A 23,861-nucleotide genomic window follows, 5' to 3' on the forward strand; every position below is an offset into this window, starting at 1 on the left:
GAGAGAGGCAGAGACACAGGCAGAGGGAGAAGCAGGCTCCATGCACCGGGAGCCCGATGTGGGATTCGATCCCGGATCTCCAGGATCGCCCCTGGGCCAAAGGCAGGCGCTAAACCGCTGCGCCACCCAGGGATCCCTAATTGTGCTTTTTTATTTGGGAAATATTCAGGATTAGTTTGGTCAGAATATGTGTGTGATTGTACCTGTTCCTTGTTTTTAGATTTGAGGTTTTATTTAATTTTTTATTACTAGGTCAGGACCTTGTTGGTAATCTATGTTACTAAAAATACAAACTTTGTTGTCACATAGTAATCTTTTAATTGAAAAAGAAGTATACTTTTATTTGCCTTTACTAAATAAGCAGTAAAATTGGTTTTCTTCATGAGTGACACTCATGAGGAAAAGCACTAGTGTATACAGAGTGAAGTTCCAAGACTTTCCTCCAGACCTGTGATCTAAAACTAAAATTTTGCCATGATAAATTTGCTATTGACCAATACTAGTCTTCTTTAGACTAAATAAAAGTAGAATATTTGAAATGAAACGTAATAGCTTATAAAACAATATGGAAATATTTCAAGTTTATTCTGGAATTTTAGTAGAAATGGACTAAAAGATGGTTCTGATTAGTAATTTATATCAGTGAATCAAATTTATGTTATTGATAGTGAAATGCTGCTAGTTACTTAAAATGTAGTGACTTTGTTCCTAGGGCTTTGTATTGGGGCAGGAAAAAGGTAGTTTTTAAATGTTTAATCCTTGTTTAGTCACTTTTGGAATACCATACTGATGTTAGAAAAATGCCGTAAAGCATAGATTGTAAACTGGTGCTCCATTTGAGCTCTAGACTTTTCAGTGAATAGGGGTGCTGTACTTTTTAAACTATTATTTAAAAACAAGAATAGTTACAAGAAAGTCTCTTTGGGTTCTTGAAAAATTGCTCTGAGTGGTTCTACATCCTTCCATAGAACAAAACTACTGCCTAAATTAGTCCTCACAACATTAGATTATCTGCGTACCCCTAATGTTAAACTACTGATTTGGTGGAACCTTAAAAAACTTTATGTGACTGGGCCTATCATCACAATCTCCAATAATCATGCAATAGTTACTTAAATATGGATATAATTAAATCTTTATCACTGCCCAACTTAAAAAAAAATAACTCTGATGTCAGGGGAAAATCCTCACGCTAGAATACTAAATTAAAATGACAAGATATAAACTGTATATTCTATGGTTATACATACTTAAGAAGCACTTTAAAATGTTAATTGTGGCGGGAGGTAGGTGAATTTTGTCCTGTTTTATTTTCCTTTATTTTCCACATTGTTCTATGAAAGCATGTTTTTATTACTTCTGTTATTAGAAAAAAACATATTTTTATACATTTTAAATCAACTCAGTTGAATTCAATTCTTGTGAGCTTTTGTCTTTTTCAGGGACAGTAAAAAACTATGTTAACATACTCTTTAATTACACAGAGTTTGTTAAATATAAAATGCTTGACCCTTCCATATTGCTCAATATGTTATATAAAGTCATTTAACTGGATAGCAGCTGCAGGACACTGGTACAATTTCAATTATGAATTATATTTGAAGTTAGACAATTTTTTGTTATCCAAGGTTAAAGTTTTCTCTCTACTATAACTAGATTCAGAAAAATAGAGCAAAATCCAGAAACACATTAACACAACCACACAAACAGTAACTTTTCAAACCTTTTTTCTTGGACAACAAATTAATTCTTAAAGTCTGTAATTTTACTATTCTGAAGCAATTTCAACAACATTGTTTTCTACTTTCACATTATAGTAAAGGAAGTAAACCATTGGCTTAAATAATATATTTTAAAATTGTTTAATTAACTATCTTGAAAAGTGTTCTGATGTTATTATGTTTAAATATATATAAGGGAAAATTTTATGAAACATTTATGTTACAAAATATAAGGCTTGGAATGGACCAATTCTTTTTCTATTACTCAATATCATGCCATCCACCAATATCTTAATCAAAATAGTATGCCAATTTGATCCAAACCCTATAATTTAAGAAATTTATATATTTATTGTTTTCAAAATTCACTTAATCAAAAAATTACCACCTCCTAATTAGTTATATTCTTCAATGAAAAGGAAACAAGAGCCATAATAATAAAAAAATGTTTACTTTTATTTATTATGACAATTATGAATAAAGCATATGAAGGAAGGAGAATTTGTAAATCACTATATCTAGGCTAACATGGATGGCATCAGGGTTAGAGGCTTAAAAATTCTGAACCACTGAGACTTATTAGAAATCTAAATTTCTAATTTAGACTAATTCAATGGCCATTCAAAAGTTTATAATTTAAGATATCCCCAATTTCCTTGAGTAAATCCTTACTCATTAGTAAAGATAATTTTATGCATTAGTATGAAATTAAAAGGTTATTGAGATAGTAGCAAGATGTATCATTAAAATGCCAGAAAAGTTGCTAATATCTCATTTGAAATGTAGATTTTATTTTTAATTTTGACTTAAACAGTTTGGCTTCATAGAGAGCTCTTCTTGGTTGGCATAAGAAATTATTCCAGGACAGATAATTCTTTGACTATTGTAAGAGGATGATATTTCGAGCTGTATTTATTAGCTTATCTTGTCTGTTAAACATTTATGAGCTGGTTCTTTATCGTCCAAAATGGCAAGGGAGCAAGAAAGATGAGCTGGAAAAAGATACTATGAGACCTTGTGGACACTGAAAAGATATGATCACGGGTACAGATTCTGTCTCAGGATGCCTTAAACATGTCAAAGCACGTTCTCTTCAGACCCACTCAAAAGCTTGGTAAAAGGAATAGAGGGGAAATTAAAGGTATCCAATGAGGCATAAACTGTAGTATGTGAGCAAAAATGGAAAGCTCATCTCAATCATCCATGTCTTTAATTTCTCAGAATTGCCATTTCAGGAAATGAACATTTCTATTAGAGAAAAAAGAGGCCCTAAAACATTATCATATTTCACTATTATGACAGTCATTCAAGGGAGGGGGCTTGCGTGTGTGTATAGTGGCTTGTTCTTTATCCTAGAGAAAATGAGAGGATTTTCCTTGCAATACTAATAAGAAATATCTAAGATAATATTCCCAAATATAAGAGAGAAATTTTGCATGTTATTGAATCTATAATTTTGCTTATACAGTCCCATAACTTTATATGACATCTTGATGCCAATATATCTTACTATTATAATCTCCTGAATTGCAGACTCACAAAGCCAAATGACTAATATTTTGGATGCCTAAAGTATATCTCAATCTCAGCTTCTTAGTAAATGTACTCTTGATAGTCCCTTCCTCAAACTGGCTCCTCTCCCAATATTCCTCATCTTAGTAAATGTGCTTTCATTCATCTGCTTCTTCAAGCTAAATCATTTGGGCCATTATTGACTCTTCTTTCTTCCACACCACATCAAATCCATCAATAAAAGGTATTCTATAGTCAACTATGTCTCACTACTTCCACTAGTATTGCCCTGCCCGAGCATTAATTTCTGCCTTAAAATATCCTCTTAATTTGTATGTTTGTTCCACACTGGCTGACTTCAGACTCTTCTCCATTCGGCAGACAGATTATTTCTTTCAAAACATAATCTGATTGTGTCAGATCCCTATTCAAAAGCTTCCAATGGCTCACATCACATTTAAATAAAGAGAATACTTGTAAAAAAATATAAAAAACACACTTACGATAATATAAAGAATAAAATGTCTTTCTATGGCCTATAAGGCATTGCATGATTTGGTCCTGATACTAAAGAGAGGTTAGAAGAATATACAAAATACACAAAATAACAACATTTGTTTTTCATATTTATAATGCTTTTCTGTCTCTTAATTAGCTTCTCAATCTACTACTGCAGTGGTCCCCAGAATGCAAGAATGCCAGCAGGGGTAATAAACGTATCTCCATAAGAAAATATTACAATTTTATTTTTATTTATTGTGTATCTCAATATAATGTATGTGGTATAGTAATGTGTTAGCATAATGGGAATGAATTTAACTTATATGTAAATAAACATTTATGAATGTTTTGTGGATACATGTTCAAAATCATTTTTATTGATATGGTATAAGTCTCAAAAAATGTTAGATACCACTGGCTTAGAGGGAATTTCTTTTCACCGTCCATTAGGAGAGAAATACTAAACATATTTTAAAACCTTGAAATACTTTAAATACAAGTGGGTGACTGTGTAAATTATAAGGAATACTACTTTTTAATAAGGTAACAATCATCCTTTCAGAATTAGTACCCCCTTTCTCTGTATTTCCTTGAAACTTCAACAGTCATGGCACTAAATTCAGGTTTCGCAATTTGCTTATGTTAAACCTGAGGTGGCAGGAAATTGAGGTGAGTAGTACTTGAGTTTCCAGTCCATGCTTTTAATCACTATCTTTTGAAAAGCAAGAGCAACTGCTTGTTTCCCTTTAATGTTTCATTAACTTCTTTTTCACTCCTGGCATTGCCAGGCGTAGAATAGAGAACAGGTTACTTGGAAACAAGATAGTGGCAAGTGGAAATAGGGATATTTTTTATCTACTCCTATAATTCCTCTTTTGCTACAGATGTTGATCTTTTTTTTTTATTTTCACTTAAAATATTAAACTTCATTATCCTAATTAATTTTTTAAATGAAGAAAAATTAAATAACATGTTGCTTAGCAAAGGCACTAGGTATAAATACTGAAAGCCAGAGAATTGTAAGAGGATCCCTAAAGGCAAATGTTCTCACTAACCTCACCCTGTTTTCAAGGGTTCTTATGCAATCACAAATAGGCGTTTCCTCTGTGGTCTCTCTGTTCAGTCTACTAAAAACAAAACACAAAGCTATCACATCTCTAGGAGGGAACCTCAAAAGATTGGTCAATGCCATAACGGGGCCAGTGAACTTTGTACTTGAATTTGGTTTTATTTCTTCATGGCTCTCTATTTTCTTCCCACTGATACCAGGTAGGATGCAATGAGGTTAATACGTCAAATTAGAAATTAAGATAAATATACTAGATATTTAATTCATACCTGTTTTATAATCATCTACTTATTAACAGTCAAAATATGCAAAAAATTACAACCCTTCTTTTCATGATTGGATTATGGGATAAAAAGTCATTTTTCTTGGATATGGACAAAGTCTTAAGAACTGACTCTTTTTTTTTTCTTTTTTAAATACAGAAAACACTTCACTGAAGACACTAATTGGAGTAATACAAAGTCTGTGTGTTTTCCTAAACATAGGTTTGTTTTGAAATCTACTTCATTGGTTGTTAACCGAAGTCTTTTATTTTTATCATTATGTTGGCATTAAAAGTTAGTGGACAGTAACATGTAATATTACTACATGTTTTTTTGGTCTAGTAATACAGTGATTCTAGAAATAATGAGCTGAAGTTGCTCATTAAAGAGAACAAGAGAAAGAAAAGATGGGGTGGGGGAAGGAATGGGGGAGGAGGGAAATAGGGGAAGTGGGAGGAGGAGAGGAGGAAGAAGGGAAGGAAAAGAAGGAGGGAAGGATGGAGGGAGGAAGAAATGAAAGAAAGAAAAGAGGGAAGTAAAGAAAGTTAAAAGGAAAGAGGGAAAAAAGAAAAGGAAAAACATAGGAAAATAACCCCACATAGACTATGGGTTCAAAATTGCAGTGTTTCCATTGTTACACAGTATTAAAATCATTTTTAAAGGCTAATTTTCTGAAGTCCTGAGATTGTTCATTTTGCAAAGATAGCCTAGAAGAAAGGATAGCACCTACTGTTGGCCTCTTCTACCAGCATCCCATTTGTGAGCGATGGACTAACAAGATTTGTTTTTTTATGGAGACGAGGACAGTTTTTTGAAGGTTCTAGCATGGGAACAAACTACTCATGGTCTGATGAAAGGAAAAGTATCCTTTTTCAAGGAAGATCACCATCTTGATGGAATAGCTTGAATATTGAACATTAAGAATATTCACTTTGTTTCTAAACCTGTGTATCATATCACTCACCTACTCTAGTGCCCCTATAAGACTTGTACCCAAAGCCCCAAGGCCTCTTCCAACCTCCTATCTCCTTTCACTCTTATCCCTGTTTCTATTGTTCTTTCCATGTATGCCTTCAGCTCATTAGTTTCCTGTCAGCATGAAACAACCTCTTCTTCAATGTCAGTCAAAATTCTAAATACTCTGTCCAGCTCAAAAATCACATTGTCCTTGTAGACTTTTCTAATTCTTTCAGACCCTGGAAACCACCCTTTTGTGTATTTCCATTCTCCTCCTCCTCTTCTTCTTCTTCTTCTTCTTCTTCTTCTTCTTCTTCTTCTTTCTTCACTTTTTTTTTTCATTACACTGAGTATGGTGCCCAGTATGGGGCTTGAACTCACCATCCTGAGATCGTGACATGAACTGGGATCAAGAGTCAGATGCTTAACTAATTGAGCCAACCAGGCAATCATCCATTCCTTGTTAAAATAGCATTTATCAAACTTTATATTTATTTCTTTCATCAGTCTATGAGGACTGTACCCTTGTGTTCTTACTTCTTTGATACACTAATAGTACTTAATTGGTGCTTACTGAGTGAATCAAGGAACCTACAGCTTTGATGTGAGCATGCAATTACACAAACCTATTCAACCCTAGAAGTTGATGGAGTACAGTTATTGCTGCTAAGATCATTTTCCCTCAAAGAGACAGGTTTTTCTCAAGTTATATTACTGTTTTGACAGTTGTCTGACTAGGAAGACAGCAAAATGTAATGCAAAAAGAGTGAAGGCTTTGGTACCTGACTTCCTAAGTTAAACTTGCAGTTCTGCAATCTCCAGCTGCATGATACTACATTAATTAACATTACTGGATAGTTTCCTCATTTAGAAAATGGAGATAATAACATCCATTTCATATGGTTCTTGGAAGGATTACATGAGTTGATACACATAAATCATTTAGAATATTAAATATAGTAAACATTGAATAAGTACTAGCTAGCAATTTACTATAACTAGAACAAAGAGAACTTTATCATATTAAAAATAATGGGTGTCAATACTTGAGTGGGTTTTGAAGATGGCTTGGATATCACAGGAATTTTTACAGATTTTACCTGCATATCTCATATTTATGTTTGTGTTTCTTAGGAAATTATTGCTAGTTATGTCTTTCTAATTTTAGGCATTCATGTAGGCAGTTAAGATAAAATAAAATATTACTTTAAGTCAAATTTGCATAAAAATTATAAAGCACTTTAGCTATACATTGTTTACCTAAATTACAAAGTCATCTGTGTGTGTCAAAACAAACAAGCGGACAGTGATCAAATATACAGAATTGCTTTCAATTGCACATTAACATTGTAAATCTTGGGCTAAAGATCACTTCTACAGCTCATAATGACATCTATCCAGGAATATACAGTGGTTTAGTGATCTCTATACCACTCATATTCTCCCTGCACTCTCCATCCTCCATTGCAACATAAATGTTGCTGGACTCATGGAGCTAATATGGAGTGGATCCTTGGTTGTGTAAGGACAGGAAATAGAATTGGGGGAAAGAGACAGATGGTGGACACATAAATCAACAGGATAGCTTCAGAGAGTAGTAGATGCTATGAAAAACTAAGACATGTAAGTGATAGGTACTGAGTAAAGGGCAGGCAACCACTCTCTGAAGAAATGACGTTTGACCTGAGATATGAATGGCAGAAGAAATTAGGCTTACAAATTTCTGAAAGCCACGGTATTTTGAAACAAAGTGCCAGTAACACAAAAGTCCTGAGGGGCAAACAATCTCGGCATATTTAGACTGTAAAGACATAAGGATGGTATGGTTGGAGTGTAGTAAGTAAAGGGCAGAGTGGAACTTGATTACTGCAGGGAAGATGGCCAGGTCATGGCCCAGAGTTTGAGTTTTATTCTAAGATTAAATGAGATGCCATTGGAGGGCATTAAGAATGGCCATGACATGCTTTATTTTGCATTTAATAATATCATCCTGACTGCTCTTGGAATAATGGAGTCTGGGTGGCTGGAATGGTAGCAGCTGTCTGGGAGAGAGATAATGGAGCCACTGTCTTTGTAGGCTCATCCTGGAGATGGAAAGAAAATAAGCACTAATTGGAGTATATTTTTGGAGGTAGTGTTGACAATACTTACTGATGGACTTATTCATTCAACAGATATATAATAGGGCCTACCATGGGAACATGTCATAAAAGTAATGTGCCTTATTTAACTGGGAGTTTGCTTGCTCACCAGAAAGTCATTTCCCAAACCATCATAGTTCAGCCAATGGCTCCTTGCACTGTAAGTCACTATGTCTGTGCTTGCTTATAGATGGATTTCTTTTTCAAAATCTGATGAGCACTGGGTGTTATTCTATATGTTGGCATAACTCCAATAAAAAAATAAAAAAATAAATAAAAATCTGAATCACTAAAGATTCAAGAGTCATTATATGCTATAGCATATACTTTTAAAGAAGCATTTGGCAAAAGATAGGATAAAAGCTACTTCCAATTTGGGGCAATGTGATATGTTTAAGTTTCTTTTTTATTTCTCTAAATAGCTCATAATTCCTAAACTCTATGTTTATGAGCGTAACATCTCAGTCCATGTAGAAAGCTCTGCCTATATAGATTTGATTGCTTGAGCAAGTTGTTTAAGTGAACTACAGAATGGACTTCTGAAAGGAAATTTCAGGAGGATGGCAATTTTCAAGTCACATCTTTTATTCACATTTGATTTGAATGTGTACCTGTGTGTGAAAGAGAATTTAAGTGGATATAATAACAGCTTCAAGAAGGAGCAAAATTCCGCTACTTACACTTTATACCTTGAATGCTATTATTGGATACCTTAAATTGTGCTAAAAGTGACAATTATAAATCAGGGAAACGCTTCATGCTTGGAATCTTTTACATTGTTTAAGTTAGTAATTTTCACATAGTTCTAAAGGATGTTGGCAGTTGTGAACTTGCCGTTTACAAGAACACGACCTTTTCTTTACTTCTAAATCTCTTTGCCCCTTCTCTAGTTTTAGTTAATGTCTTCACAGAGGTCATTGAACTCTCACTGTTCTGTTAGATGTGAAGTTCAATGGAGACAGATCTGTAGGATCAATGATTGTAGACATGAAGAGTACCCTTTCCCTTTGTGATAAGTAATGAAATCTAGCCTAGAGTTTTCTATTTAATCTGTGGGATTGGGTTTTCTTATTTCTATTGAGTTCAATTTGTTCATCTAAATTATCTATAATTATGAAACAATTGGGAAGGTCTTCCATTTTTCATATAATTAATTTTTATGTACTAAACACAGAGATTGCTATAATTCTATTTATTCCTCATTTGAGCAAGATTTCCACAACAATGTTCACTATAAAGTTTTAAAAATGTATGGACCCAGTGTTTCCAGAAAACCTCTCTATTGTTAATAATAATAATAATAATAATAATAATAATAATAATATAGGCCTTAAAATCAACAACACTAACCACAAAACCAGAAACTTTTGACAAAAACATCTGAGGTACTTTGGTAGGAACCAAAACCGAATTAAAAAAACAGTCTTGCCTGGCCAAGCAAGTGTTGCATTTGATGGGTCAATTTGTTTTACTGGAAGAAAGAATAATGATAGAAATGTTATCATTTAAAAATAGCTCAGAAAGCACAATAAAGTAACACAACCAAGAATGTTTTCAGAAGCAAAACATATAATAAACTAAAAGCCTTGGTAAAAAGAAAATGTCTTTACCCCATGATTTATGTGTTTCAGCAGGGAGAAACAATCAAGCAAAATTCAAACTGTAAATAAACCCAGAGTTTATGGGCTGCTAACACACCTCAAATATCATTTGATAATAAAAATGATATATATTTCTACTTTTTCAAGTAAGAATTCTATCCAAATTATTTACATTTTCTCTGAAAAACCAAAGCACTTACTTTTTTATCACATTTCATATTATCTGTGTAAAACAGTAAGGGGACTAACATTATTCTCCCCATTTTACAAACAGAGAAATTCTGAAGCAATGGAATATTATATGACTTTTTCTTATAATTAATACAAATAATACATTAAAACAAGATCCTTTGAATTTCAGTAACTAGATAAGTTACATTCCTGTGGCCCATCTGATGAAAGAGAAAGGAATGGGTTTCCATTTTTTCTTCTTTCCATCCTTGACTCCTTCCCTTTCCCTTCCCTTCCCTTTTTTCCTTTCCTTTCCTTATCACCTCTCCCCTTCCTGTGCTTTCCTTTCTACTCTTTCATTCTCCCTTCCTTTCCCTTTTCTTCTGACGCAGCTCTAACAATTTGTGTGAAACAGCATGTGGTATATCATACATGCAGTTATGATCCTATAATTTTCACTTATGAGTTTATTCAACAAATACCTGTTAAGCCAACACTTCATGCCTGCGGGTACACATAGCATGGGTAAGGAAGTAATATAAAACATAAAGATACCACTGAAAGCACTCTTGTGCGTGTGGCTCCATGTGTATATATAGCAGTTGAGTCATGTCCTAAACCTGTGAGGGCCCAGGTGAGGAAGAGAAAGTAGAAGTGAAATCTGAAGGATTAAATAGTAAGGTGGAGGTGGGAATACTAGGGATAGAAAAGTACTGTCGGCATAGGAAGGAGTATATACTAATGTTCTCTATATAGGACAGACCCTGAAATGTCAGCTAAAATTACAAATAACAATTAATAATTGATTCTGTCACTCTCTTGCTTAAATTCCTTCTCTTCCTACAACAGAATAATAACATTCAAACTGTCGACATGTCATACGAAATTTTTATGATCTTATTCTTACCTACTCTTAAAACTTTATTTTCATTTTGTACTCCTGCAAAACCCGAACATTTACAGTTCCCAAACTTGCCATGGTTATTTTACCCTCTATAACTTTCTATGTCTCTTCTCTCAGACTGGAAACCTCCTACTGCAAACTCCCACTCCACAGCCCCACCATGCTACCTTATTTGTCTGATGAATCCTTACTATTGTTCAGCTCACTCAAATATCAATTCCTCTGGACAGCATTCCCAAGCATTTCTTGACTGAGTTATGCACATGTATGAATATTCACACATTAGAACTATTTGATAGTGTCCTCAGGATGGTCTCTTTAAAAAAATGGAATAAAAGAAGAAATAAAATGATTGAGATACAAATAGCAGTTGAGGGTTTGCCCTCTAAAGAACAGTCGGCATTGTAAGAATTAATTATAAATTAAGTGCCAGATTTCCAATCATTTTTATCAGGAATTGTTACATTTAAGATTAGGTCAACCTCAAATAAAAAATTGACAAATAAATATCAACTCAAGCTAACTTTAATGATAGAACCTTTTCGGCCATCTGCTGATAAGAAAATTAGATTTTTTCTTTTTAATTCCTCAATGGAAACCAGCAAGTTAGGTATTTACATAGATACTCATTATTTCAGCATATAGATTCTAATGGAAAATTGAGACTAAATAATTTGGTCACCAGAAATAAAAAAATATGAAAACACGAATATGTTTTGGGAAAGTCAATATGTTTATGCTCATATTTTTATTTTCACATTATCTGACTCCTTGGAGTAGTCAGGGGAAAGTGAAGTAGGAGTAAACAAAGTGAAATAAAGTAAAGTGATACAAATGGTCTTTCTGCTTCACTGTACTACAAAATTAGAAAAAAAAATAAATATGAAGAAAAAGAAACAAGATATATTGAAGGTGTTATATAATTTGTGGAAGAGATGATAAAAATCAAGAATGGGGTGAAAACTCACAAACCAAAAAATAGCACACATTTTCAATTTTAATTTTGTGAAGTTCTACAAAACCCACTTACCTTCCTACTATCCCACCAACCCACTAAGGCATATAAACAGTGATGCAGAGAGGTTTTACTTTTCTTTCTTATCACCACAAATTCACTGGTTTTTGCTTCCAAACTATCCCTGAATGTCAAGAGCATTATGCATCTAATACTTACATATTACAAGCTTCAAAATAAAGAGAGGGGAAGAAAGGTTTATCTATTGACTAACATCTGCATAAATCAGAGGTTGCATTTTTTTCTGTTGAAAATTTATTTATGCTAAAGAGCTGTTCCATCACCTTTCATAACATGCTTTGGGAAAACTAAATTATCCAGTTACACTAGATGAAATAGACTTCCTCAATAAAATATTGCTGTTTTCATTTATTTTTCTAGGGAAACAAAATTGAAAAAAAAAAAAACCAATGCAATTTTATGGATTTGCTCATGGTCTAGAAATATATAGGAATGTAAATTGTATTCCATCAGGATCTGTAGCAACCATTGCATTAGAAAGAAGCATGTCTGCACAATAATAGCAATCTTCCTTTTATTTGATGAAAAGAGAGGGTTCAGGTTTAGGAGACAAAAATATTCTGTCTAATTTCTATGTAAATCCTACTATGGAAAATTAAACAAAAGCTGCACTACTCCCCTAAATGAGAAAAGAGCAAAATTTCTTCACATTCTCTAGATCCTTGTACTAACTCTGATCCTGATTTTCGGTGTGAATAGAAAGAATAATATCATACATAGTGAGGCCACGGATCTTAGCTGACTCCAGATTTTACAAAGTCCCTGCTGTGAGTGTGAATCACCTCAGAAGTGGTGATTTATGTCCTTTTGTAAAGGTTAGTCCTGCAAATCTTTAAGGAAAAAAAAAAACAGATAAAGGGAAAAAAAAGGTGACTGTAGATCTTTCAGTGAGTGGAAATAGAATTTTCCACAATCTATATACTCTACGGGGGTCCATTCTTCTCACAGTTGGTGGCTGTTCTTCCAGGCTCCGTGCCCCACAGCAACCAGTAACACTAATTGCTTCAAAATCCCTGCCCAGATAAGAGGCATATTTCACTATAGTAGAGCAGTTAGAAGTCAATTTATTTATTTATTTTTTAAATAAACAGTGCTAGAACACATGTAAAAATATCCTGCGACCCTGAGTTAGAAATATTAATATATTATTTTGTAGAGAAGCATATTTTGACAGACTATGCAACTGCTTTGTTTTACATGGAATATTATTTGATTGTTACGATTTTCTATAAAGCATGGCATTTATAGGAAATCAGAATCAAGATCATCAAAGAATACTTGGATGTCTTAATATCAGTAATCAGTAATTCTTTATAATCTGCTCTAAAATAGGCTTGGGATGTTTCTTGCATTTTATATTGTGCTGCACACAACATATGTTTCTGTGAATTTATCTTACATATCTGATTCTGTATTATTTCAGCACTAAAAGAACTTAAAGTTTGGTTCAGGCTATTCATGTTGATGTTTTCCTATACCTTACAGCTGTCTTTTCTTTACTTTGTCTTAAGAGCCAGCACTAATCCAAAATGTACTGCACCTGCTATTAGATACCACAAACTTGGAGATTGATATACACGAAGAAGGGAAGCTCATTAAGCAGCCTCGGTGTATGAGAGTTCAGCAGACAGCACATGGAGAGGTATATCATTGCAGTTCCATTATACTCTACTGTCAATTTCAAGTACACCACTCTTTCAGGCACATATTTTTTCTTCATCTGAATTTGCAACTGGCCAAAATACAGGCAAAGGTTAGTAAGTCTAGACACTGCTTCAAACTTTTGGAAAACATAGATTTCCTGGCTTCAGTACTCTCATTTTAAAACATTCTAGAATCCGAACATCTTTTTAAGCATATCTGTTAAGAAACTTAGAAAATTTCTATTTTCATATTGTTCTTTGTGTAGCACAGAATTAAAATGAGTTAAAAAAAATAAATCCGGTAGAACACACTCATTTCAAGCTTTTATAGTTACTGGTGACACCATCTGATAAGACTCCAGACTTCCTTTATTATTGTCAGTTGCTGCATATTTTATAGGGTAGTGTCTCGACTTGAATGATGGTGGGTTACCTGGTATAAGCTGTTTCACCTCATACATGATTAAATTATATTTCTTCCTGTCTGAACAAAGATTATATTGAAATACAGGAAGGATTCGGCACCAGGGAAATACATGTTAGTATTTGACAAGTGTGGAGCAGTGCAGGAAAATATCAATATGTGATGAGGTCATGATAGAATCTAAGAAAGATAGGAGGAAGTTATCCGAATGTTAAGTGGATAGATGCCTGGCTATCCTTTTGAAATGCCGTTCAAATGGCCCTCATATCATTTAATTTTCAATTGTTAGATTCATTTGGGCAAAACAAGTTGGTATTCAAGAAAATCAAGAAACCTTATTCTTTGCAGTTTGCTGAATCAAAAGATCTAATACCTCAGTAATAGGAGGTCATATGCAAGTCAAGATGTGAAAATATATTCTAATTTATATTTTCTGTTTTATGGTAGATGAGAAAATAATGATTTATTTAATTTAATTTTTTAATAGTTTACTTTAGTAATCTCTACACACAACATGGGGCTCAAACCCATGACCTCAAGACCAAGAGCTGCATGCTTTCTTGGACTGAGTTATCCAGGCACCCCAGAAAACAGTGACAAATTTTAAAATGTGCATAGAAGCAGGGTGTCAGCTAGAGTCACAATAAAAAAGAAATGTTGAAAACACATAAAGAAAAACTATCAGAGACATCTGAGTACAGAAGTGATACAGGTCTTTTCTAGAGGGGACAATACAAAATAATGTGAATCCCTAAGTTGGAAGCTAGACAACAAAATTTCCCTGATCTTGGTATGATTCATGTTCCCTACCTCCGCCTTTTGTGATATGATATCAATTATTAAAAACTTAATGTGTAGTTAACACACGATGTTACATTAGTTTCAAATATAACATAGTGATTAGGCAAGCCTATATTTTATGCTATACTCACCACAAGTAGAGCTACCATCTGTCACCATACAATGCTATTATAACGCCATTGACTATATTCCCTATGCTGTGCCTTCCAACCCCATTATTATTTCCATAACTGGAAGCCTATGCCTCTCATTCCTCTTCACCCACTTTATCCATCACCTACCTTCCCTACCTACTGGCAACACCAGTTTGTTCTGTGTATTTATGGATCTCTTTCTGAAGAAAGGTTTGTGCCTTTTTGACTGCAGAGCAGAGTTTTGGAAACCAGAAAAAAAAAATACGTGGAACTTTTTAAGGTTATTTAATCCAGTCGCCTTCCTTTAGGCTGATGAACTCCCAAGGTAATAAGAAAGAACTCTATAGTTGTTGATTCTATTTTAAAGTACTTTAGAGAGGAAGATTACAGGACATTCCCTCATATACTTTTTCCAGCTGTTATTAGCTTCATAGGATGTTTACGTGAATCCTATGAAGGATCCAGACCTATTCAAAACAGTTCTGCTAAATCTGGCAGTAATATTTCTTTCAGTATACTAATGATAAGAATTTTTTTATTCTCAATACATTTCCCTTAGTACATCCACCACTGAATTACTTCCCATTTTTGTCTCATTCTTGCATTTGTATACATGTTGATAAGTTACTCTTTCTTCTTTTCCTCTGACTTTATGATCACAGAGTATAACCACATTTATAATGCTGGTTGGTAATATTTAAAATTAAACTTACTTTATATTTTTTAATGTTTTACAGTGAAAGAGATACACCCATGTCTGGTTGGGTAAGAGTAGAATCACAGATTTTTAGCATCAAAAGAGATATTAAAGTAATAGATTCCATATTCCTACATTTCTGTTTGGGTAACTTCAATAACAAGGAACTTAATATGTCATGATGCATCCCATACAATTTGCTGGCAGATTTAATCTGCTGTTATATAATATTTATTCTTATATGATGCTGGAATTATATGACTATTTTCTTTGAAAATAATTTTGGGGGTTTTCATTATTTCCTGTTAATTTCATCTTGCTAGAGTTGATCTATCATTCCAATGTGATAAGAAAGACTAGACATTAATATTATCTGGAGTATTTACTATCACTGCTAGCTTTCTGTCATGTTATCTATATCTTTATTCATCCATTCATCAACATACAAAAGCCCCAGTGCTATGAACAGAAATCTGTACACTATTTAACAAATCCTTGGAGAAAATTAGCATAAAAGAAAGATGTCATAATATACGATAATTATAGTATTTCTGTGATGTGAAAGTGCAAATCATCAATGAAAAAACAAATTAAAGCTAGATTGGCCTTTAATCTTTAGTTGATGCTAACCCTAGTGATTGTTTATCCTACTTCTAAGTCCTCATGAAAATCACTTTTTCACATTGTAATGTTCAGTTGGAACAGTAAACAGAAGAAGTGGTCATCTCCAAGTGATTTCATGGATGTTGAATGCTTCCTACTAAATACTTATTATCACAAGGGACTTGATATCTAAAATAATGCAATCCTAGACCTCTCCTTTGGGAATGGATTCTGTTAGAATATAAGTATTCTTAGAGTTAGCATATTAATTAGTTCATATCAATAGCATACCTTCATATCAAAAAACTTTCAGAGGTTGTCTTGAGCATCATTTTGGTGAAAGAGTAGTAAAGAGATATTTTTTACTCTGATAAATAATTAAGTAATGGCTGGAGAAAAAGAAGAGACCAAAGGGGAGGAGGGCTGGGTGTCAGTATGATATTTCCTCTTTGTTTTCTTCTTTCCTCACTCCATTCCTATAACTTCACTCCTTGATAGACTTGCTAGAACCATCTAACCTGAAACCGTAATTAAGCATCCTATTTCTTTCTCCAGATGAGTGTATTGATGATAGCTCATCACCTGAGGTGTCTCTCTATAGGACACATGCACAAAAAAAATCCTAAGCTTACGTTCCAAGATTCTTTATTCATCACTTCCTCTCCTCTATCAGTGTGGCCCATTTTATTTCATTCACATTAAGTATCTCATTTGGGTGTGGTAGTTAATGTGTCAGCTTGACTGGACTTCAGAATGACCAGATTTTGGGTGTGTCTGTGAGGGTGTTTTGGATGAGATTAACAATTGAATTGGTCGACTGAGTAAAGCAGATTGCTCTCCCTAATGTGGATGGACCTCATCCAATAGGTTGAAGGCCTGAAAAGAACAAAAAGGCTCATCATCCTGTGAGTAACAGGGAACTCCTGATTGATAGTCTTTGAGCTAGAACATTGTTTGTTTTCTTGCCTTCAGATTTGGTTTGAAACATTGGCTGGATCTTGATATTGCCAGTCTTTGGACTGGAACTACACCATCAGCTCTCCTGATTCTCAGGCCTAAGGTAAGCCATTAGGACTTGTACTGGAACTAGACAATCAGTTCTTTTGGGTCTGCAGCTTGTTGACTGCAGATCCTGAGGCTCATCAACCTACATAATCACATAAGTGAATTCTTTATAATAAGTCTATCTCCCTCCCATTCCATACAGGTTCTGTTTCTCCAGATAACCCTGACTAATACATCTTGTAGCTTCTGCCTACACAGGTCTGGAATTAAGCCCCATTTTGATGGGTACCACCATATACTGCCTGCCACCTGTCTCCCTAGAGAGCCGAGGAGAAATATCTCCTTAGATTGCTTATGGGTGTACACTGTCCATGTTTTAACCAACATTGTTCCTAATTTCACATCTTGTGGACCATTCTTTGCCAGATGGAGGCTTCTTCATATTACCATATTTTACAATGTCCTATATCATCCACACCGTTGACCATCTCTAGCATTGCTCTTTCTGCTGTCTATCCAGGTTTCTCTCCTTTACTCATGTATCATATTTTGAGTTCACCATCAATTCACAATGATAAAGCAAGCACAGTTGTGAATGAACACAAGAAGCCTCCTGAAACTTCCCTTTCCCACTGTTAACATTCCACTCATAATTAAAATTGATCTGTGTGACACTGCTAATGTTTTTAAACAATTTACACTAGTGTTGTTTTGTGAATTCACAAGTGCTGAAGGTAGAAATATTAGATGCCAACTAGTCTTTTATTTAAAGAACCAACTATACATCTTCAAATGATGCTTTATGAGAAGAATGGTACTGAATTCAAAATTTAAAAACAAGTTTTAGATCCATCTCTTTAATGACAATGAGACAGGCAGTCAAATCATTTACAGAAATAGCAGTCAGGCCTAAGGTCACCATTTTAGGGGAGGCAATCATCAGTGCTCTCATGCTTATCCACTTCCCCTTAGGAAATGGTTGGTGCAGGTTTGGGGACAAAAGTTTAGTGCTGAAATGAAAAAGGTATGAAGAAATGACCCTTGCATTTGTGGAGATCAAATTTTCAATTAGTGAGGAAAGGGGTAAACAGAAAGGTTTTCCACATTTTCATTCATTAACATTCACATGCACACCTCAATTTCCAAAATAATACTTGTAGAAAATCCTGATATCTTTTAAATGTCAATGAGTTTGAATTATACACAAAACATTGGAATGACTCAGATTTATGTCCATAAAAAATATCTTTGAGTCCCATTGAAGACTGTCTAGTTAACTAATTTGTTTACAGAAGTGCAAGCAAGCTCTGAGAAATGGTTTCCTGCAAAAGATCATAGAGCATCCAAGCTGTTTGCCAGTATAGTGCCACCGCAGCACAACAGACCTTTTTAAAATTTTGTTTTGTTTTCAATAACTATGCCATTTGAGTGAAAGGTTTTTTGATTATTCATATTTATTCATACAAAGCATTTTAACCCCCCCACTTCCCTACTCCTTGAATCCAATTTGCAAGTTTTCATTTTTGCACAATGTAAGTTTTTATTTAATTTCTTCAGGAATTTAAAATACCATAGAAAAATTATCTAAATAATTCATTTTAAACGTACTTTCACCATAGACAACTGAGCTGTTTTTTTTTTTTTAATGCATGAATCTTTTTCTCTGAGTATGAAAGTTTGTTACATTAAATAAGGTGGGGACAGCATATTACCCACTACTTCATTTTTTTTGTATGTACTAAGATGTAAAGAGGGGTTGTTTTTGTCTGACCTTAGAAATGGAACATTAATGGAAGAAAAAAATCAGAAAGCTGAAATAATTTCAACAGTATCTAATTATAATATATCCCCACCTTGATATACTTTTATACACATAAAAGGAAATGCAATTGCAAAAATTTGAAAGATAAAAGGACACGATTAAAGAAAAAGGGGCCAAATTCTCTATTTTGATTCCAAATAGAATTAGTGGAGATTTTTAAAATAGGCCTCAGATGACCCTTTAAACAAAGATAATACCTAGTTACCTATTTTCAATGCAATTTTACATTGTAATCATTTTTAGAGACTGAATTGTATGCCTACTCATATGTTGAGCCAGAAGCAAACTCAACTTATATGCATTCACTGATAACATTGTGAATATTAATTTGGGGCTAGAGAGCTGCATATTATGTCTTTACTACAATTCAAGAATAGAAGTCAGCACTGAGATATTATATTACATTTAGTTAAATTCAAAAGATGCTTTTTAACAAATCTGTCTTTCTTAACTGAAGATCATAAAAATTAAAAATCAAATGTGAGTAACTTGGAGATGTAGTCTAATTTCTTTCCAGTAGGACTAGTATTTACCAACTATTCTTGTGAAGGTTTGGCAATAGAAACAAAAATAAACACATATTTGAAAATTCTCATGTTATAAAAAGCATGAATAGAATACATACTGGGTTTAGAAGGATTGTAAGGAAAAGTTCACCTCCTCTGATACTTTTATCCAATTCTTGGGGTCCTCCCGGATATTCTTTGTAGAAAATAGTGTGGGTGAATAACCCGCAGGTCTGTCGAGGGAGGACCTGAAGAAAAGGGGGAAAAGGACCACACTGTATTACTTAATTAAGAGGTCTCCTGGTGTCTCATGACTTTGGAGTCTGCAAATTTTCAATTCGTATTGGAGTTTCCTTGGTTGCTAAAGCCCAAATCTTACTGTAATCATGACTTGCTGTTGATGTAATTATGTAAATATTAAGGGAGTTGCCAAATCAATGCTATAGGACATATAGGCTAAGCATTATCACAAAATGGTATAAATCTTACCCACCAACTGGGTTACGTTAAAGGACTGGCAAAAAATAAAAGCCTTCTTCAGATTAATTTAATTCAAATATAGAGATTTCCCAAAGTTACATTTTTCATGGTATTAGGATATTATTCTCCTTGCTTCTGAAGTCAATCTTACATGGTAGGTTCTAAGATACAAAACAATCCACTTTCATCTTTTCTAAATTTTATTTTTACTACACTCTGATTTTAAATTTTAATCACAGTAGTAGTCAAACCATATAATGACTGCCTCTGGCATATTCTGTGGTTAATTCTATTATAAATTTGAAGTCTCAACAGAGAAAGTAAATAAGTAATTTTATTCCAAAAGTTGACTTTGAATAATAAACTGCTTATTATCTAATGGAGAAATGCACCCCATTGAACAGAGTAACTATAATTTTTATCTATTCTTTGCTTAATTTCTGTAATAGTTTATATTAAATTCAAAGTAAATGAATCCATGTAATATTGGTTAAAATGAATGTTTTTATTTTAACATTTAAATAAACATTTTAAATAGTTTATATTAAATTCAAAGTAAATGAGTCCATGTAATATTGGTTAAAATGAATGTTTTTATTTAACATTTGAATAGTCAAATGTTCATGTAACTCAGTAAAGGGAAAAATGGTATTTTCACTCTGATTCAAATTATATAAGAGCAATTCTTTCTATACCTCCTGGATTTTTATGAATGTCAATACCACTATTTTCATAATTAATAACTCTATTTAAATCTGAGGCTTTTTAAGGTCTTCTAGTACTGGTTGTGGTTAGGCATGTGTATTAGTATGTTTTGCTTGGTTTTAGCTAGTGACTAGATAGAGAGATAGATTGTTCTAACAGCAATCTGAACAACAGATTAGGAAGATGTAAATATATAAAGTAGGGAGAACAGTTTAAAAACCCTTACTATGATCTAGGCAATGAGAAAATAAGGCACTGGAAGTAGGGATGGACATTTTACAACAGGCTATTTTATTTCGAAGTGAAGATTACCATACATTTTCATTCCAATGAATACTAAAAAATCCCAATGTAAAATTCATTTGATTCTATTGTCATTTATGGCAACCGATACTCCATTCTTGTATCAGATTATTATTATTTTTTCAATATATCTGAAAAAATATATCCACCTCCATTGTTAGAAAATGCAAGGAAAAGAAAGAATAATAAGAAAACAACATCCTAGGATGCTCATAAGTGTCTGAAAGCCAAAATAAACTGAGTAGGTAAGTTTAGTTTTCATATGCTATTTGTTTGATCCTGTCTGTTGATTGTATAGTGATTTGGGAGATATTTTCTTGATCTATGGACCAACACTTTGCCTGGAAAACTCTCAATATGACCACCCAAACAAATAGACAAGGAGAAACTCCCAGAAATTAAGGTTCTCCAGAAAAACTTCAGTTGAGGAAGTGCATGGATGGTTTATTCGAAATTCATTTTCATCGTTTTGAGCTTGTCTTGGATTTGGCGCAACCAAACTTATGCTTGTGAATCAAGCCACTAGCTGAACAACATGTTAATATGTGATCAGTCACCACCATGGTATGCTAGGAACTTACGATATTCATATCAGAGAGGTCAGAAGTTATATCTTGTATTTATTCCACATAATAGATATTAAGAGCCTTTAATACATGAAGCAACATATGCTCACCATGATGTTATTGTGAATGAAGCCCTTTCGGTAACGTGCAGGTTTCAAATGTGGATATTCTTCAGTGCTGGTGACCTGAATACCCCAGACCTTCTTCCAAGCTTCGTACAACTGAATATGAACTGGGTAGACCCCTGAGTGATGTGGTGCCACTGCATAGCCCATGTTGGTAGGTATTCCATGTTCCTAAAAGAAAGAGAGAATATCACATGGAGTGTGGCCAAGTGAATTCAATTAAAATTATTTTCGTAAACATTATTTAGCATACATTGAATTCTATGTGAAGTACAAGAAATATAAAAACTAACATAGAGTTCTTTCAGCAGCTCATAATCTTACAGAATCCTGATGGTATCATAGACATAGTAAATACTTTGGCATGTGGTATGTGGGTGAGATTAATTCTGGATTTTGAATACAGAAAGTTTTGGAGGAAGATAGGAAGAGAACATGGTTTTTCCTCAGATAGAAAAGCAGTGTCACTTGAGCAAGTGCCCAAATATGAGAGATGGAGAGCAACTTCTGTGCGTGTGCATGTGTGTGTATGTGTGGTTTTTTTGTGTGTATGTGTATATGTGTGTGTCACGTTGAAGACAACCAGACAGGTAAGTATAAACTACAAAGTAATGAGCTTTTACTGTTAACTAAGGGATTTGGAATAAATTCCACCTAAATAGTGTAGATAAGGAAGCTATCTGATCATGGAGGGAATGATCTGTCTGCTCTATGTTTTTGGAAGAAAGACCCAGTGTCAATATGTTAAGATGAACTAAAAGGGGGAGGAAATGAATTAAGGTTGTGCATTAGGAAGTTACTGCAATGATGCAGATTAGAGGGAACACAGGTACTCAGACTAGATTGATTATTGGTAGTCCAATTAAAAGCCAGGGGACAAATATTATAGGAGACTTAGTGATGTTTTGGATATAATAGACAAAAGAAAAGCAAAATTAAGGTTCTCCCTTGGTTTTGGTTCATAGCAGCTCACTATACTTATTATGAAACATACACTTTACTATGAGATGCTTGCCTTGGGTAAACAGTCGAATCTAAAAGAAAACAAATACAAATTTAAAACAAGAAAATGGAAAAAAAAATGTTTGCTAATGATATTATATTGCAAGGTACAAGATATAGACTGGCAGTTTTCTTTTTTCTTTTCTTTTTTTTTATATTTTATTTATTTATTCATGAAAGACACACAGAGAGAGGCAGAGACACAGGCAGAGGGAGAACCAGGCTTTCTGCACGGAGTCCAATGTGAAGGACTTGATCACGGGACTCTGGGATCATGTTCTGAGCCAAAGGCAGACATTCAACCACTGAGTCACACAGGTGCCCCTGGATTGGCAATTTTTTAATTTTCCTTTTTTACATTTCTCCCCTAAAATGCTTATATGTTTCATAAGACCCCTTCTAGGACTGAATCTCATCAATGAGGTTATAATGATGTATACAGTATTATATGAAAGTAGATTGAATTAATAAACAAAACACAAAACTGTTGACAATTGCCATTAATATTTTCCATTATATGGCATACAGCGTAGAAAAGAATTCAGTCTGGTATAATAAGCTAATGGTGAATGGATCAAATATCTGCAGTGCCTAAGTCACATGCCACACTCAGCTCAGAAGATGGGCCCTAATTACCTTGCAAGGCTCCATCATTTTTCCTTTCATGGAATAACTCCCATTGTATAGCCAAATTTACCTCTTTTTCACCATGACTTTGTGTTTTCTAACATCTATTACAATAAATGACTCTGTGGAAAGACTGAATTATGAAATCAATGCTATAAAATGAGCGGAGTCTTTTGCTAGGCACTGGGGAAAATTCATTCCTTGGTGTGTACAGAAGAAAAAGCACAGAAAGCTATTTTTCCCAGGAGCTTATATTTTCAATACAAGGCAAGGTTGGAAACATACAGTAACAACACTACTTGGAAGTTGTCAGAGGGGAAGGCAGCTACTGCTATTTTGACACATCACGGGGAGACATGTACTGGGAAAAGCCTTAGTTCTTTTGGCTTAGTTCTATGTTCCCAGTGAATCATCAAAGCATTTTGAGGATCAGTATCATCAGGTAGTCAAGTGTGGATGCATTGGATATGAGATGCAGATTAATTTATTTATGAAAGAAAAATAGGGTTGAGGGTGTTGAAACCCTTCTATGTGGTAAATAG

At 33.9% G+C, this 23,861-nt stretch overlaps 1 protein-coding gene across 1 annotated transcript in view; it reads right to left on the reverse strand.

The window, feature by feature from the left end:
* Positions 1–23,861, reverse strand: part of LOC140623592 (bifunctional heparan sulfate N-deacetylase/N-sulfotransferase 4-like) — a 285,724-nt gene that overhangs the window by 83,523 nt on the left and 178,340 nt on the right. The window contains 2 exon segments of the mRNA XM_072810036.1: positions 19,631–19,759; positions 21,676–21,861. Of these exon segments, the coding sequence (XP_072666137.1) occupies positions 19,631–19,759; positions 21,676–21,861 (315 nt within the window).

Source organism: Canis lupus, chromosome 33 (assembly GCF_048164855.1).
Source record: "Canis lupus baileyi chromosome 33, mCanLup2.hap1, whole genome shotgun sequence".
In the NCBI taxonomy this organism is placed as follows: Eukaryota; Metazoa; Chordata; class Mammalia; order Carnivora; family Canidae; genus Canis; species Canis lupus.